The sequence below is a fragment of the Protopterus annectens genome, chromosome 5.part0, assembly GCF_019279795.1.
Source record: "Protopterus annectens isolate FY-2018-M chromosome 5.part0, PAN1.0, whole genome shotgun sequence".
Classification (NCBI taxonomy): Eukaryota; Metazoa; Chordata; order Ceratodontiformes; family Protopteridae; genus Protopterus; species Protopterus annectens.
Window position 1 is genome coordinate 1,479,414,341 of NC_056735.1, and position 15,964 is coordinate 1,479,430,304.

Genomic DNA, 15,964 nt, shown 5'->3' on the forward strand with positions numbered 1-15,964 from the left:
ACTTTGGTATTCGGGCCGACTGGACAGCGGACTACCCAATAGTTAGGACTGCAGCAATGTGGAATGAAGAACATCTGACACTGGTTCTCCTTGGTCTGCAAAGGGGATTCTTTTGAAGTATGTCTTGGCCTGGAAGTAGCATCCTATAGACCCTCAACACTGATGAGGGCCTTGCTTTATTTTTCTGTGGAGGCTCATCAGTTGACTTCCTTGGAGAACTGGACAGAAATCTCCCTCTTAAAAGGAGCACCCCACATGGCCATCATGAGCTCTTTAAAGGTCCCAACTTCCATCCTGCAAAGATGTATACCTGAGCCTGCAGTCCTAATCACATTCAGGGCAAAGTTTCATAATCATATGGTAGCCAGACAACAGTCCTTCTCCTTCCTGTGAGCAGGATCCACATCAGCTCTACACTGACCCCTGACTAAAGGACTAAACTTTTTCAATACTTGATCCACTAGGAAGAACTGGTATTGGAAAACTGATAGCTAAGGCATCTGAAAACTAAAATGGCAGAAAACCTTCTCCAATACACTAAATGTCATGCAGAAATACTATAAAATGCTGTAGCATCTGAACCTATGCTGGATGCCACAAACTGCATGATCAGGATCCCATTCCTCTTATTCATGTAGATATCACCATCCTTCCTAAGAGTGCAGCAAGCATAATTAGTACTTTCTGGTTACATTGGCTCTTAACAGGATCCAAGGCTCCTCTTCCCTCTCCATATAATCATTTGCAAGTTTCAGTGTGGACGAGGGATTCAGCTGCAGCACATCAGTCCCTGGTGAAATTTGTAAGGTCAAAAGATTCTCTGAAATAATCTGTGCAAATGTAACACAATCAGCCACCCTAGTAACCACATCAGCAGTGTTAAAAGGTACAGTAGGCCATATGAAAACCCATAGCTGTGAGTTAAAGTTTTTTTTTTTTTTTTAAAACCTTTATTGAATTACTGCTTGTGACCTAGGCAAATTTGCATTTACATACAAGTAATCATTGTATTAACAAGTTCACACTTGCAAACATACTTCATGTATTGCTATATCATATAATTAAGCAACATTACATAAATTACTCAATTTCTCCCCTTTTAAACAAGAAACATCTTTACTAAATCACTTACATAAGTAATCATACAGTTATATAAACAAACCACACAGAATCCTAGTTGCAAGCAATTTATATCACAAACCATACTGTGACATACCCAGATGCAATATACATTACTTATCTACTCAATCATTTTACAGTCAAACATTACATAGTTCATTAAGATCTGCTTTTAAGCCTCATTCCATCCCCGTATGTATTGTTCCCATAAATACCAATTTTTTTCTATGTAGTTTGCTCCTACCCTTTTTAAAGATTTCAGTTCCAGTTCTCTTACTATATTCACTACTAGTACAGTTGATTTAGATTTTGATTTCCACTTTCGAGTAATTCCTTTTTTGGCAGCCACTATAATTAGACACAGCAAGGCCTTACCATGTCTAGGCAATTCCGAATCGGTATCATAGTTCAGAAAAATCATTCCCCTCATCACACCAATCTATCCACCCAGCATCTCCAACACTGCATCCTGCAGGGAATAGTCTGCCAAACCACTGCACTTCCAGAAAATATGTTCGCAATCATCTTTTTCTTCCCTGTCACACCTCAATTTGCAGGTCGGACGAAAAATTCTCTGTGGAGTCTGTTAGTGGTTTAAAAATATCTATGTGAGCATTTTCAAGCAAAAATCCCAAGTCTTCTAGATTTTGTTGCATATTTGGGAGACACATATTTATCCCCCCATTTTTTCTTTGTGAATTGCTTATCCCATCTCTTCCTAATCCTTTCCAACCTCCTCCAAATGATTCTTATAGTCACCATGCAATATTTTATACGCTCTACCAATTATTCCTTTTTTAATGGCAGCTTCTGTTCTAGATTCTACTAAAAATTCTACCAGTGATGGTCTTTCGCTTAGGAAACACCATTTCTTTCTCTCTACCTATACTCCAACACCAATCCTTGATAGCAAAGGCAATCTTCAACTTGCAGTCCAAATAAATTCTCGGCATTTTCACATTCTATCACCTTTCCCTCTCTAGTTATTTGCTCCCAATACCTTGGTTCTTTGGCATTTTTCTACAATAAATTCCAACCCCCTTTTGCCTGTCTATATCCCCAATTGCAGTCATCCCTATCGTCAAAACCTCCTTTCTCCATTCCCATATCAGCTTAGTTCTTAAGAAGCTTATTTACATTTGATAACCGGGTAGTGTCCAACTGGGCCAGAATCCAGTTTTCAGCTGAGACCCGTGGAGAAAAGCTCCAAAGATTATATAATTATACATTTGTACATGACGATAACAAAAGGAGTTCAAACGCAAGTTCATTGACATTGTATCTAAAAGCATAATAAGCTTATACTATTCATACAAAATATATATATTTTCAGGATAAAAAAAATCTAAATGAAGCCAAGAAGGCTCAATTGCAAAGAAATATTGACAATGGGTGGTGGAGAGAAGGAAGTTGGACAGTAAGGTGTTAAATTAGTTAGCCTGGTGGAGAACACGAGCAAAGCCTATGTTTGGTGAAATATTCCTTTAGGGACTGTTTAAATTAATGTGCATCACTGATGGACAGAATATGCAGAGGTAGAGAATTCCAGTGTTTGGCAATGATATGAGAGTATAAGGAGACACCATGAGAGTTTTGGGTTTTAACCTTCAACAATACTTTATCAGCAGACCCAAGAGATTTTAGGTTAGTGTAGGGCTGGACAAGGTCAGCTAGAGCTGAGCAGTTGTCAGATTTGTATAAAACTGTAGGGGCAGTGAGCAGCTGGTCAGAATAAGCTGGCGATGGAGCTCTAACCAGTTCAACTGCAGAAGGGCAGTGCAATGGTGAGATCTTTGAGAATGATTAGTGGCGAATCTGGCTATTTTGTTATAGCAAGATTCAAGGCTATTCAGTTCATACTTTGCTACTTTATGGATATAATATTCTGTATAGATTGTTCTCCTTAAAAGCCTGCTTCCAAAATCCCAGTCCCTCCTTGTTTGAGCCTCCTCCCCCAATCATCCCTTTCCACTTTGAATTTTAGTTGTCTGCTTGTGCTATGTACAGGAGCCTTAACAGTGTAGCTCTGAAATATCCCTTCAAATCAGGTAATCCCAATCCTTGTTCTACTTTAAGAATCAGCTTATCCCACCTGACTCTTGCAGTCTACCCCCCAGATAAACTCCTTCAGCTCTAACTGCCATCTACAACTTCTCCTCTGGTTGATAAAAAAAAAATGCCTGACCTGTGTACAAGACTAATGGGACTATACATTTTAACTGCTTGTTATCTTAGTAGCAGTATCAATATAACAAAGCTTCCATTTTTTTTCTGTTTGGGTATTACCTTTTGTTTAGTCTCGTCCCACATATCCTTAGCTGCTATACCAGTATCATTTTTAATCCATACCCCTAAATACTTTATGTCCCCATAAATATGGATATTGCTGAACCAATTTATACGAGTACATAATTTACTATTGCCTTTGTTTTAGCTTCATTAATTTTGCATCCTGAAAAGATATGAAACTGTCTCAAGGTTCACAACACTGTTTTGTCAGGTATAAAATATCTGCAAACACAGCCGGCTTTTCTTGACCAACATGCCAATTATATCCTTGAATTTTCGAGTCCCTTATTTTCTTTGCCAATGGTTCTAAATATAATGCAAACAAAGGGACAAGTGGACACCCCTGCCTAGTTCCTCTGCTCAAGCAGAAATTGTCAGAGAGGATCCCACCCACCTTTAATACTGGCCTCCAATCCATCAAATATCCTCCTAAAAATCAACCTTATAATTTTTTCATGAAATGGAAATGCTTTCATTACCTTGTTCATAAAACCCCAGCTTACTCTATCAAATGCCTTCTCTGCATCAAGACCCACAAACAATGGCATTTTCTTACATTCTGCCTCCCTCTGGATCATCAATGCTCTGTTAATGTTGCACTTTTGTTACTCTTACCCATTGTAGACACCACCCTGGAGGACTTGTGAGGGCGTTTGAGTCAGAGGACCCTGCCACACTTTTGGAGGGAGTTTAAGTCCTTGGAGAAGTATCAGAAGCAGCAGGTAAAAGACCCTTAAGATTCAATTTATTCTTGTGGTAGGTAATAGCTCTGGCATTAAATCCCTCACAAATGGAGCAAGCCAACTGCAGATGTTCAGGCACAAGACAAACATCAGTTGTGTGCATCAGAATGTGGGATTTTGCACCCACATTCGGAGTGCCGTTTAAATCCTGTCAGTTTATCAGACATCACTGGAAGGAGAATGCAACACGTGCCCACCAGAAAAAAAACACACACTAAGGATGCCTTGAACACCACACTCACTCAAGGAAGGAAGTACTGAGCTAAATATGTAAATATAAATCTAAATGTATAAGTATCCAAATATTTAAAGCTATTTACAGCTGTGTTTTTTTACAAGTACAACCAACGGTAAAGGAGAGACAGAAAGGCACAGGCAAAGACCAACAGCAGAACAAGGAGAGAAATGGAAGAACTAACTTTGCACTGCTAAGAAAGGGGAGGAAACTGGAAGGAAATCAAAGAAAAAAAATGACTTATCTCATTATGAAGGCTGAAAGATCAATGAAAGATTCGCACTATTATCAGAAGGCTCGAGACTCCAGAAATCATCGGTCACTGCTGGAGGAAAATGAGACCCGAGGAGGTTATGCAGAGGACACAGCATTATGGGAAGAGGGAGGTGCTTGAGACTTGGATCCTAGTCTAAGAATGCATTCATGTTGGATCAGTGACCCAACAGTGAGGAGGAATAAAGGGGACATCAGATTCACGGTTTAGTACTGAAATGGGCCTGTAAGAAGCTGGATTTGATAGATCTTTACCCTCTTTAGGTATTACAGCTACCACCGCTTTGTCTTCCAGAATGTTGGCACTCCTCAAAGTACTGTTGATCAAAACCTTCCAGAGTTTTGTTTTCCCCCGCCTAGCTTCCAAACTTCCACAAAACCTTCCAGATTGTTGTTTTCCACCTCCTAGCTTCCAAACTTCCACAGAAATACCATCTATTCCTAGGGACTTTCCTGCAGATTGGTTATACATCACAGTTTATCTCGCCTCCCATCTCGTTAGTAATTGAGCCTCGTCTACCTCTAGCCCTGGCATATTTAATTATTCCATAAACATTTCCATTTGTAACTTTTCTTGATTTCTGTATTCCTCTGCTTTATACAAACTTTTTTCCAAAACATTTCGAATACCTCTACAGGATATTGTTACCTTCCTTGTTATAGGCTCCCTAAAGTTTGGTGACAGCCCTTTCTACTAAGTTTTTGCGCTCTTGTGTTATCAAAAAACAGTTGCTTAACAGCAATCTTTCTAAACTCATGTTAGCAAGGTAATCCCTTACTTTCTTCTTGGCATTCTGCAGTTAAGCCTCTTGTTCTGAGATTCCTCTGTCAGCCCTTCTAATTGTTACTTCTTAACCATAGCTCTCCCTCTTAATTCCACCTTGCTTTTAAACTCAACCTTCATTTTATCCCACCACCTTGCTATATTTTCAGAAGAAATTTCTGTCCCAACAGCTCCTGAATAATCTCTACTACCAAATTCCTCTCTTCAGTAGGTAGGTGAGAAACTGCCAGTCTCATTTTTATTTCGTTACCATGTGTTATTTTACTTACTAGCACATGATCTGAAATAGTTATTGGGTGTGTATCAAGACCTTCAATTAAATGCACATGTTCCGGTGAAATGTAAAGTCTGTCTAGCTTAGACCAGTTTTTATACTTTGGGGAATATGTAAATTCCCTTCAAACACCTATTATTGAATTCACATCTTCCACGTCAAATATTTTCATAAATTACTTCAAAACTCTACCCTCCTTTCTTTTACCCCCCCCCCAGCACATCTTCACTGCTGCAAAGTAATATACTTTGCTGAAAACTGATTTCTCCCAGAATGTTCTTAAGCTCCATTACAGCAGTTTTAGGTGGAATATAAATACAGGCCCAGTGTAATCCTCCTCTCCCTTGCCAGTAGCCCCTTAGCATTACAAAGTTGACATCTATTTTTATCCTGTATCACTACTGGAGCTCCTCTTGTAATTAAAGTACACTCTTCTTTTGCCCCAGATATTCTGCTGAATAATCATCCCGAAAACCTGCATCAAATTCACACGCTCAGTTCTTTCCAAGTGTCTCTTCTGTAACATAGCTATTTGTACTCTACGTTGTTTAATGCAGCTCACTTTTTTTTTTGCATTCATCCGAGTCCACTGACATTTAAAGACATTAAAGTATCACTGTATTAAAAAACATATTCCAACTTTCTATGTATAATACCTTTGTTAAATGTCTAGTTCCAGCTTGTGTTGCATGGATACACTGTCTGGCAGGTTGAAATTTATATAGTTGCTTTTTTGTCGTATCCATTTGAGCCTATGTCACATCTTACAAAACTGTTTTGTTGAAAGCCCTCAAACAAAATCAAAGCTGCGAAAGCTTTGAACCCAGTCTTCCCTGCCTCTAAAAAGGTCCATTGTTAAAACAAAGTGCACCTAATTACCATTTCGAAGTACACGTGATTACATTCAACACCTTTAGTAACTATAGGGATGCAGCAGGCTGGCCATACTGCTGTAGCACAAAATTACACAATACCATGTTTTTCACCTAAAGAACATAAAACATCTGCCAACATTTGACAAAACACTACATTTTTCCTCTTAACGTTCTCGCCTAAATGGAAACATTTGAAAATGAACTTACCTGCACTTGCCGAACAACATTTGCTAGCCGTTTGCTACATCCATCTTCTTGTTTAACTGCTTCATGAGCTATGCCATCAGCAATGATGGACATTATTCTTGGTAGGTTTGTGTTGTTGGGTCCAAGAACAACGGGATTGTTGCTGGAAATATAAAACAATGCGACTCAGTTTTAATTATGATTATGCCACAGTGTAAACAATACAGCTTCTGACATCTACTTTTCAAAACAAGTCCACCAGAATTTTTTCCAAGAAATTCAAAGAATTTAAAGTGAATTCTGAAAACTTTTGGGGGATTTGGCTACTATGGATTATGCCCTTAAAAATGTATGGTTCCTCAAACCTGTACTTTAACTTCTGCTAGGATACTGAAGGGTCTCTGAATTTCAAGTGCAAAGACTTGGCTGTAACTTGAAAATGGACCCATGACAACATATTCATCTTTAGGTGAAGTAAATTTTCATAAACAGAGAATTAAAAATAAACTAAATTCTTGCTTACCCATGGAAGTGCAGTGGGAATACTTGCAGTGTCCTTGCTAAAGCAATACTCCCATGTAGGACTACTGACATTGTTTGGTCCACTCTCAATTTAACATATTACTTGGAACTATAAGTAACCACTTTTCTGCTAAATTAAGTTTGAGTCTCAACTGCATGTAAATGTTAATCAACAAGAACCCCCCCCAACATTTTACACACAACAATGAGGTGTCTGACCATTCATCGATACAACAGCTGATTTCTGTGTTCCTCCATCATATACTTGCCAGCGCCCCATCAGCAGAATTTGATGGCAGGTGATCATGCTGTGCTTCCTTGCATACACAAAAGTTAGAGAAATTTTCAGCCAGAATCATTAAAGTTTAAACTACTACTTTTTGAACAAATTAAAGGGATAGTCCCAGAGATTTTTGTTTTGATTCTGGTATTTGTTTACATTTTCAGTCTAGCTTTGAGCATGCCCCAGCTTTTTTTTTTTTTTTTTGGGGGGGGGGGGCCTACAGGAAGTTTCAATGGCCTTAGTCAAATTCCACCTCAAATTACAGTTATACTCGCAGCAACTCAGTCATTTATTAGTTTTACCTGTGATTTTTATCCTCAAAGAAAAGTAGCCTTTTAGGAATTTTACTACCTTACAGGAAAGCATATGAGCAATGCAAAGCTAGAATGATTGTTTCCTGTTATTTCATATTTTATTTTGAGCAGATTTCTGAATGATAGCAAAGTGCTATGATGTCATGCATGACTGCCACATGCTCTGTAGAAAGCATCAGAATGATGCAAGTTTCTAAAAGTGGTAGAAGCAGTCTCATGTTGTCTTTTGATTGCTGAATACTAGCCAAGTGTAAGTTTTCTGAACTGCTGTAAAAACATGCAAGACTAACAAATTCATTTTAAACACAGTCCAAAATTTACTGTCTCAGTGGAAGCTTACATTATGGTAACCAGAGTATTACATACTAATTGTATTACATACTAATTCTGAGATTGCTTTACCACAGAGTAAAGGGAATATGTCAAGAGCTTGCAAAGAATTGGTATGAATTCACTAAACTGTACTATTTTGCCTAACTCTCAGTTACGGTCTGCAGAATCAATGAAGGAATTAAAGAGCTGCACAACTAAAATATTTTTTTTGACAAGTTCATAAAAATAAACACTTGCCTAACCACCCCGACCACAAACACAAAATGTAATAATCTCATTTCCCAGTGATCAGGGATTGAAAGCTTTGACAGGAACTGAATATTAAGTTAGTTTACCAGAGGGAATGAAAACACGGCTGGATAATGTAAACTGAAACCAGAAGTAGGGTTGATGTGCTAAGTGGGTGATAACTGGGAGGTATCAGGTCAAGTTTCTTTAGGTCAGAATTTTAGACTTAGTGTCCCTTTAATGATCACAAAAATAAAGCATTTTTTATTGGAAAGTTTTTTTTTTTTAATCTACATTACTACTCTATTTTTAATAGATATATAAACAAAAGTTATGTACTCAACATGAGAGGGTTTCATCCCAGTCTGGTTGATACATGGGTCCCTCAAGCTCCTGTGCAGATCAGATCTGGCCAATTTACTGTTCTAGCCTCAAGCTCTTCCTAATTTTATTTATTTATTTTATACTTAGAATACCCTGCTCCTCCCAGACTATCTCAGAGTTTGGTACCTAAACCAAAGCACATTTGTACTGTCTTAGATTCAGAAACAAGGTCCTTCAGATCCTACAAAACTGGCAGGGGGAAGGAGGGCAGATGTCATACCAGATAGACAGACCGGGATGAAAGGATAATGTAATCACCATAATGCTACAATTCATCCAATCTGCCCAATACAGCATAAAGGCCAGAATATCCAGATATGCGATTCCTGGGTGGCCTCAAAAAGTACAGTTTTGTACCTACCATAAATGTAGATGTTCGAGGATCCACATTGCTGCAGTCCTAACTATTGGGTAGTCCGCTGTCCAGTCGGCCCGAATACCAAAGTATATGGCTGACGTCGGTCAGGGCGCATTAGACTGACGTCAGTACGTCAGGGTACTAATGCGCATAACCAACGTCATATCCTCAGTCTTTTCTTGCCCCAGATGTCAGAAGACCCTGAAAAGCTAAGGCCAAAACCAAAAATTCCAAACATACCTGCACCAAAAATATGTACAATATATACAAAATTACCAGAATATAACCTCACCTACACAACCACCCTTAAACACAGAGGGAAGGAGGGAGAATTGGACTGCAGCAATGTGGATCCTCGAACATCTACATTTATGGTAGGTACAAAACTGTACTATGTTCTTCATTCCACATTGCTGCAGTCCTAACTATTGGGTAGAATCCCAAAGCAGAGGTAAGGGAGGCTGGCAAATCATAAGGAAGCAGAAACTGACAACATGCCTTGCAAAATAGCTGTGGCAAAACCAGCCCTAGACTTAGAGTAGAGAGGAAGGTGATAATGCTTAGAGAAAGTATGCACTGAACTCCAAGTAGCTGCCTCCAAAATATCCTTAGTGGCCACCCCTTAGAAATGCTGTAGAAGTGGCAGTAGCCCTAGTGGAATGAGGCCTAATTCCAGCTGGAATCTCCTTGCCATGATGGGAATAACAAAATGCAATGCAAAACCCAATCCACCTAGAAATAGTTTGTTTTGACACAGGCTTGCCCTGCGAACCCAAAGCAAAAGAAACAAACAACTGCTGAGACTGCCTAAAATCCTTAGTCCTGCTCAAATAATAACGCAATTGCCTGTGTACATCTAAAGTGTGCAAAATCTTTTCCCCTTTATTTTGGGGATCTGCATAAAAAGTAGGCAAATGAATAGTTCGGTTTAAAGCCACACTAGAAACAACCTTAGGCATAAAGGAAGGATTAGTACGTAAAGATACCCTATCCTTATGAAAAATCAAAAAAGGCTCTACCGCCATAAGGGCCTGCAACTCAGAAACCCTTCTTGCAGAAGTAATGGCCAACAAAAAAGCAGTCTTCCATGACAAATATTTCAATTCAGCAGTAGCGAGGCTCAAAAGGTTGTAGAGTAAGTTTCTCCAACACAAAATTGAGATCCCAAGCAGGAGTAGGAGCTCTACGTGGGGGTCTTATATTCTTTGCCCCTCTAAGAAATTGCTTGAACAAAGGATGCGAAAACAATGGTGGGTCACAATCATAGTGAGCTGAAATTGCTGCAGCATGAATCTTAATGGAAGAGAAAGACAAACCTTTGTCCAATAACTCAGTAAGATATTGAAGAGCCACACTCAAATTAGGCTCAGAAATCTCCAAATTGTTTGCTGCACTCCAAAATAAAAATCTCTTCCATTTCTCTGCATACACTTTCCTTGTACTAGGTCTTCTGGCTTCCATAATCACATTTAAAACTTGTTGAGGAAGTTGAGACCTGCTGTCTTTCAAAACAGAATATGCCAGGCTGTTAGATGAAGAGATTGAAGCTTGACATTGAGCAGGTGACCGTCCCTCTGAGACAACAGGTGTGGAATCAAGGGTAAAGGCCATGGAGGCTTCCTTACCAGACTCCTCAGTAATGGGTAACAGTGCTGCCGAGGCCAATCTGGAGCTATTAAAATCATCCTTGGCTTGTCTTGTCTGACCTTTAGAAGCACCTTTGGGAGAAGAGGCAGAGGTGGAAATGCATACACATGAAGATTTTTCCAACTGAAAGAAAGAGCATCCACTTTCCAAGCTGTGTGATGAAACCTCTTTGTGCAAAACTTTGGCAGCTGGTGGTTTAGTGGAGAAGCAAACAGATCTATGTCTGGAGTTCCCCATGACACTGTCAATTCTGAAATACATGAAGATCCAGTTTCCACTCGTGGGGATCCATGATTTGTCTGCTTAACACATCTGCTAAGGAGTTCTGTGTTCCCGGCAGAAACCTTGCCTGAAGAGTTAGTTGCAAGCTGAGCGCAGTCTCCCATAAAATCATTGCTTGCCTGCACAATGGGTAAGAATGTGTTCCCCCTTGTTTGTTGATGTACCACATGACAGTTGTGTTGTCTGTTAGAATCAACACCTGCCCTGGAAGAAGTAACTCCTTGAAAGCCATTAATGCAAACTGGACTGCTAACATCTCTTTCATGTTGATATGTAGATGCTGTAGTCTGGCAGGCCACTTGTCTTGTATCCACTTTCCATTTAAATGAGCTCCCCAAGCAATGTCTGAGGCATCTGTCGTCAGAATCTGACTCGCCTCTGGCCAGGTCACAGAGAGTCCCTTGTTTAGGTGACATTCCTGAGCCCACCACAAAAATTCCTTTTGAATGCAAGGTATTATTTGAATGACAGTGTCCAAATCCTGGCAGTGCTGTGTCCATACATTTTTGAGATACCATTGCAGCTTCCTCATATGCAGTTTGGCATTGGGAAGCACCAGAATACAAGATGCCATGAACCCTAAGGCTTGAAGGACTGTCCTTGCAGTCAGCCCGGACTGAAGAGATAGTTGATGGAAGTAACTGGAAAGATTCTTTTGTTTGTCCGGGTTAAAAAGGCCATCTGGGCTGCTGTATTCAGTCTCACACCCAGAAAGCACATGTCTTGAGAGGGTACTAGACTGGACTTTATTTCGTTCACAGAATACCCTAGGCATCTTAGCACTGCTATGACATAATCCAAATGCTGTAGAAGGTCTTCCTTTTGAGCTAGAATCAGGCAGTCGTCCAAGTAAGGATAGATTTGAATTCCTTTTAGCCTGAAGTAAGCTATCACTGGAGCCAGAACCTTTGTGAATACTCTGGGCAGTGGATAAGCCAAAGGGCAATGCAGAGAACTGATAATGAGAATTTCCAGCTCGAAAACGCAGATACTTCCTGCAACTTAGTCTTATAGGCACATGAAGGTAAGCTTCCTTGAGATCTAAAGTTACCATCCAGTGATCCTTGCCCAGCAGAGGTAAAAGCTGTTGTAACGTCAACATTTTGAACTTGGGAATGTCCAGATAAGTGTTGAGGATAAATAAATCCAAAATTGGCCTCCACGTGTTCCCCTTCTTCGGTACTAGGAATAGGCGAGAATAAAATCCTAGGCCCCTTTCTGGCACAGGAACTGGCTGAATGGCCCCTATGTGGAGCAACAGAGAAATTTGCTTGTGAGCCTCTTGTCTTTGTAGAGGAGGAATGTCTGGCATGCCTTTGAAAGGAGGCATGGTATGGAAATAAAACCTGTAACCGTGGTGAATGATATCCAGAACCCATCTGTCTTGGGTAATTAAATCCCAATTTTCTTTGAAAAGAGACAGCCTTCCTCCCAAAGGTGCTGCCAGGCGAGAATGTACTGGCAGCTGAAAAGGCAGGTCATTGGGTCTGCTTACGAAGGACTGACCCCTGCCCTGACCAGAATCCTGAGCAGGGGAACTCCTGTCCTAGGCCTAAAAGAACCTTGAGCTCTGCCCCTACCACGTCTAGACCTACCCCTAGACTGGGAATCATAAGCAGGATAAGTCCATCCCTTAGTAGGCCAATTTCTACTAAACTTGGAGGCTGCACCTGCAAAAATCCTTAACAGTTTGCATAGACTTAGCCTTGTCCTCCATTTTCTTTAAGACTGCTTCCACAGGCGAACCAAACACATCAGACTGCAAAGGAGCATCCAAAATCCTTGTTTTAACATGCTCAGCTAAATTCTGATCTCTCAACCAGGCATGCCTACGAAGAACAGAACCAGTGGCAGCCACCCTCGAGGAGGCCTGCACAGCATCAAAACCACATTGCAAGGAATGTTTACCCACCTGTTCAGACACATGAACTAAATCCTGCAACTCTTTACACTCAATACCTTCTGCCAGAGCATCCACCTTAGATTTCAATAGTGAAAGGAGATAATTCTGATATTTTAACATGTGAAACTGACAATTCAACGCCCTCATGGCTAAAGTGGAAGTAGTATACACTTTCTTTCCCCATCTATCCAAAGCCCTAGCCTCTTTATCAGGAGGAACAGGATTTTTAACAACAGAGGCCTTCACACCTTTAGGCCCCTGAGAGACAGTTTCCGGGTCTGCCCTAGGACTCTTAAAAAGATACTTATGAGCTTCAGGCACCCTATAGTACCTATCCGGTTTAACTGGGGCAGGAGGCAAAGAATCAGGATTGAGGGAAGCCTCTGCAAAAACATCTTCCACCACATTCAGAACAGGAGGTATAGCTAAAGGCCTATATGCTGGGGTAAAAACAAGAATTCCCTAAGCCTCTTCCTGGAATCAAGAGAAATCTTGACCTTCCCATTTAAAATGCTCCCTCATGGAATGCAGAGTCTCTGAAAATGAAAAATCCTCAGGAGGAGAAGCTGAAGGAGTAGAATCATCCACATCAGAATCAGAATAAGGAGGATACTCCTGCAAGTCTTCAGCCGAAGACTCAGAAGCCTCCGAACATTGCTCAAAACTCTCAAACTCAGGTTCCACCCTAGGCCTCTTATCAGGAGGGGGCATAGAACCTCTAATCATAGTAATCAAATCCTCTGCCATTTTAAGCATATGTTTCTTAGGCAAAGACCCTGAAGCACTAGGAGAAACTCCCACTGAAGTTAAACTTGGCCTGCCTCTCAAAGAAGCCTTGGAAACAGAAGGGGAGGCCCTAACCACCTTAGGAAGAGAGGGAAGAACAGCCACCTGAGAAGCCCCCTCAGCCTGGCCTACTTCCTGAGGAGACATCCTGTAACAGTAAAGTCTCTCCCTGAGACTCCAAAGAAACACCTGGCAAAACCTCCGGCTCCACTGAGCCTTCTAAAGATCCGACGTCTGGGACTGTCGGTTCTTCCACTCTAGGCTTTGCTGCTTTGTCCTTGCGCTTTTGGCGGCGGCGGAGCCTCCGACGGCATTTTATAATTACAACGCTTCCCAAAAACTAACCTGGCACAGTCTAACCTTCTCTTAATAGTGCGTTTGTTAAATCTAGCACAAGAGCGGCATCCAACAACGTCGTGCTCAGGCCCTAAACAAGGTATACACAAAGTATGGTAATCCCTATGAGGTATCTGTTTCCCACAAGAAATACAGTTATTCACTTTTTCTGACATCCGGTTAAATACTGAGGCAAGAAAAAAACAAAATATTCCCCAACGGGGTACTTAGCCAACTTTGATTCGGTCTGAAACTCTGACTTCAGAAACTTTCAGAACGCCAACCTGCACTCGCAAAATTGCTTCTGCATCGGACCATGCGGCAAAAAAGACTGAGGATATGACGTCGGTCATGCGCATTAGTACCCTGACGTACTGACGTCAGTCTAATGCGCCCTGACCGACGTCAGCCATATACTTTGGTATTCGGGCCGACTGGACAGCGGACTACCCAATAGTTAGGACTGCAGCAATGTGGAATGAAGAACATCAGGAGACTCTCTAGGATGGAAGCTCTGGCAACGCAGTGCAACTTCTGACACTTTACAAAGGTATGAGCAGAAGAGCAAGTAGCTGCCTGGCAAATGTCATCCAAGAGAGAAACCTGAAAGGCTGCAGGTAATCTACATGGCTCCTTAGATGAAAACAAAGCTTCCTATGCATATAAAATCCATTTCCCTTTGTTTTAGTAGCTCAGGAAAACACACTGGAAAATGTATGGACTGTGAAAAATTGGTCTCAGAAGCCACCTTTGGAAGAAAGGAGGGGTTGGTTCTCAGAGTAATCCTATCCTTACGAAATAGGATTTGAAGAACAGAAGATAAAGCATGCAGTTCTAAAATCCACTTAGCCGAAGTGACGGACACAAAAGATGGTTTTCCATAAGAACTTAACTCTGCAGATGTGGTTAGGTCAAACGGAGGTTTGGACATCACTTCCAACACAAAATCCCATGAGATCCTTTATAGAGGACCAGAAATGGAATGTACCTTTTATAAAGGCTTTAACTTATGAGAAGCCAAGAGTCTTAAAAGCCAATGTGAGAGGAGGAAATAGCTGCCAACTGTACCTTAATAATGGAGAAGCTGGATCTGGAAGAAAACATGGAAGATAAACCTAGTCAAGTCTCCCACGGATGATAAATTATTCTATGTTGGAGATTCTGCCCAAATATCAAATATTTTCTATTTAATGTAATACAACTTGCGTGTGGAAGATTCTTGAGATGTAGACTGTCAGCAAAAAGGGAGGAATCCTATGCCATCATTTGAATTGGCTAAACCACGTGGTTAGTTTCAGATTGGAAATGTCTGGGTGAGGTTCCCCAAAAGGGTGTGTGATGAGATACAGCAGTGGACTGAGGAACCAAGGTGGCTCCTTCAGGCAAGATTGGGGGGGGGGGCACAGCTGTCTGGACCCCAAATGAGGCAAGACAGACTGTGGACTTGCATCAAATGGCTTTCTGTATGAACTTGGTCAAGAATGATATAGGAGATGTGCATAAAGTAGACAGAGGTAAACGATTTGACAAAGTTTCTTGTGATTCTTTCCTTGGCGAGGAAAAAATGAATCACTGCACTGTGTTCTGTTTGGTCTCAGCAAGGTTTGTCTCAGCAAATGAACTTCATCTCTGCATTTGCTGGATTTCAGGGACTACTGTTAAGGCAAGAAGAAGTTCCCACTGAACCTTCTATGAGATCATTCAACCTTCCAGGTATGTATGTTGGAGTCAGAAATGGGAGAGAAGCCATTGCTCATTGTGACAAAACGGATAGAACCATATTTCTCCTTGATTATGTACCAGACTACTG

At 40.8% G+C, this 15,964-nt stretch overlaps 1 protein-coding gene across 1 annotated transcript in view; it reads right to left on the minus strand.

Moving 5' to 3' along the window:
- The window catches only part of IPO5 (importin 5), a 1,405,185-nt gene that overhangs the window by 34,950 nt on the left and 1,354,271 nt on the right, over positions 1–15,964 (minus strand). The window contains exon 25 of the mRNA XM_044071309.1: positions 6,800–6,941. Coding sequence (XP_043927244.1) covers positions 6,800–6,941 — 142 coding nt within the window. The remainder of the gene's footprint in view (positions 1–6,799; positions 6,942–15,964) is intronic.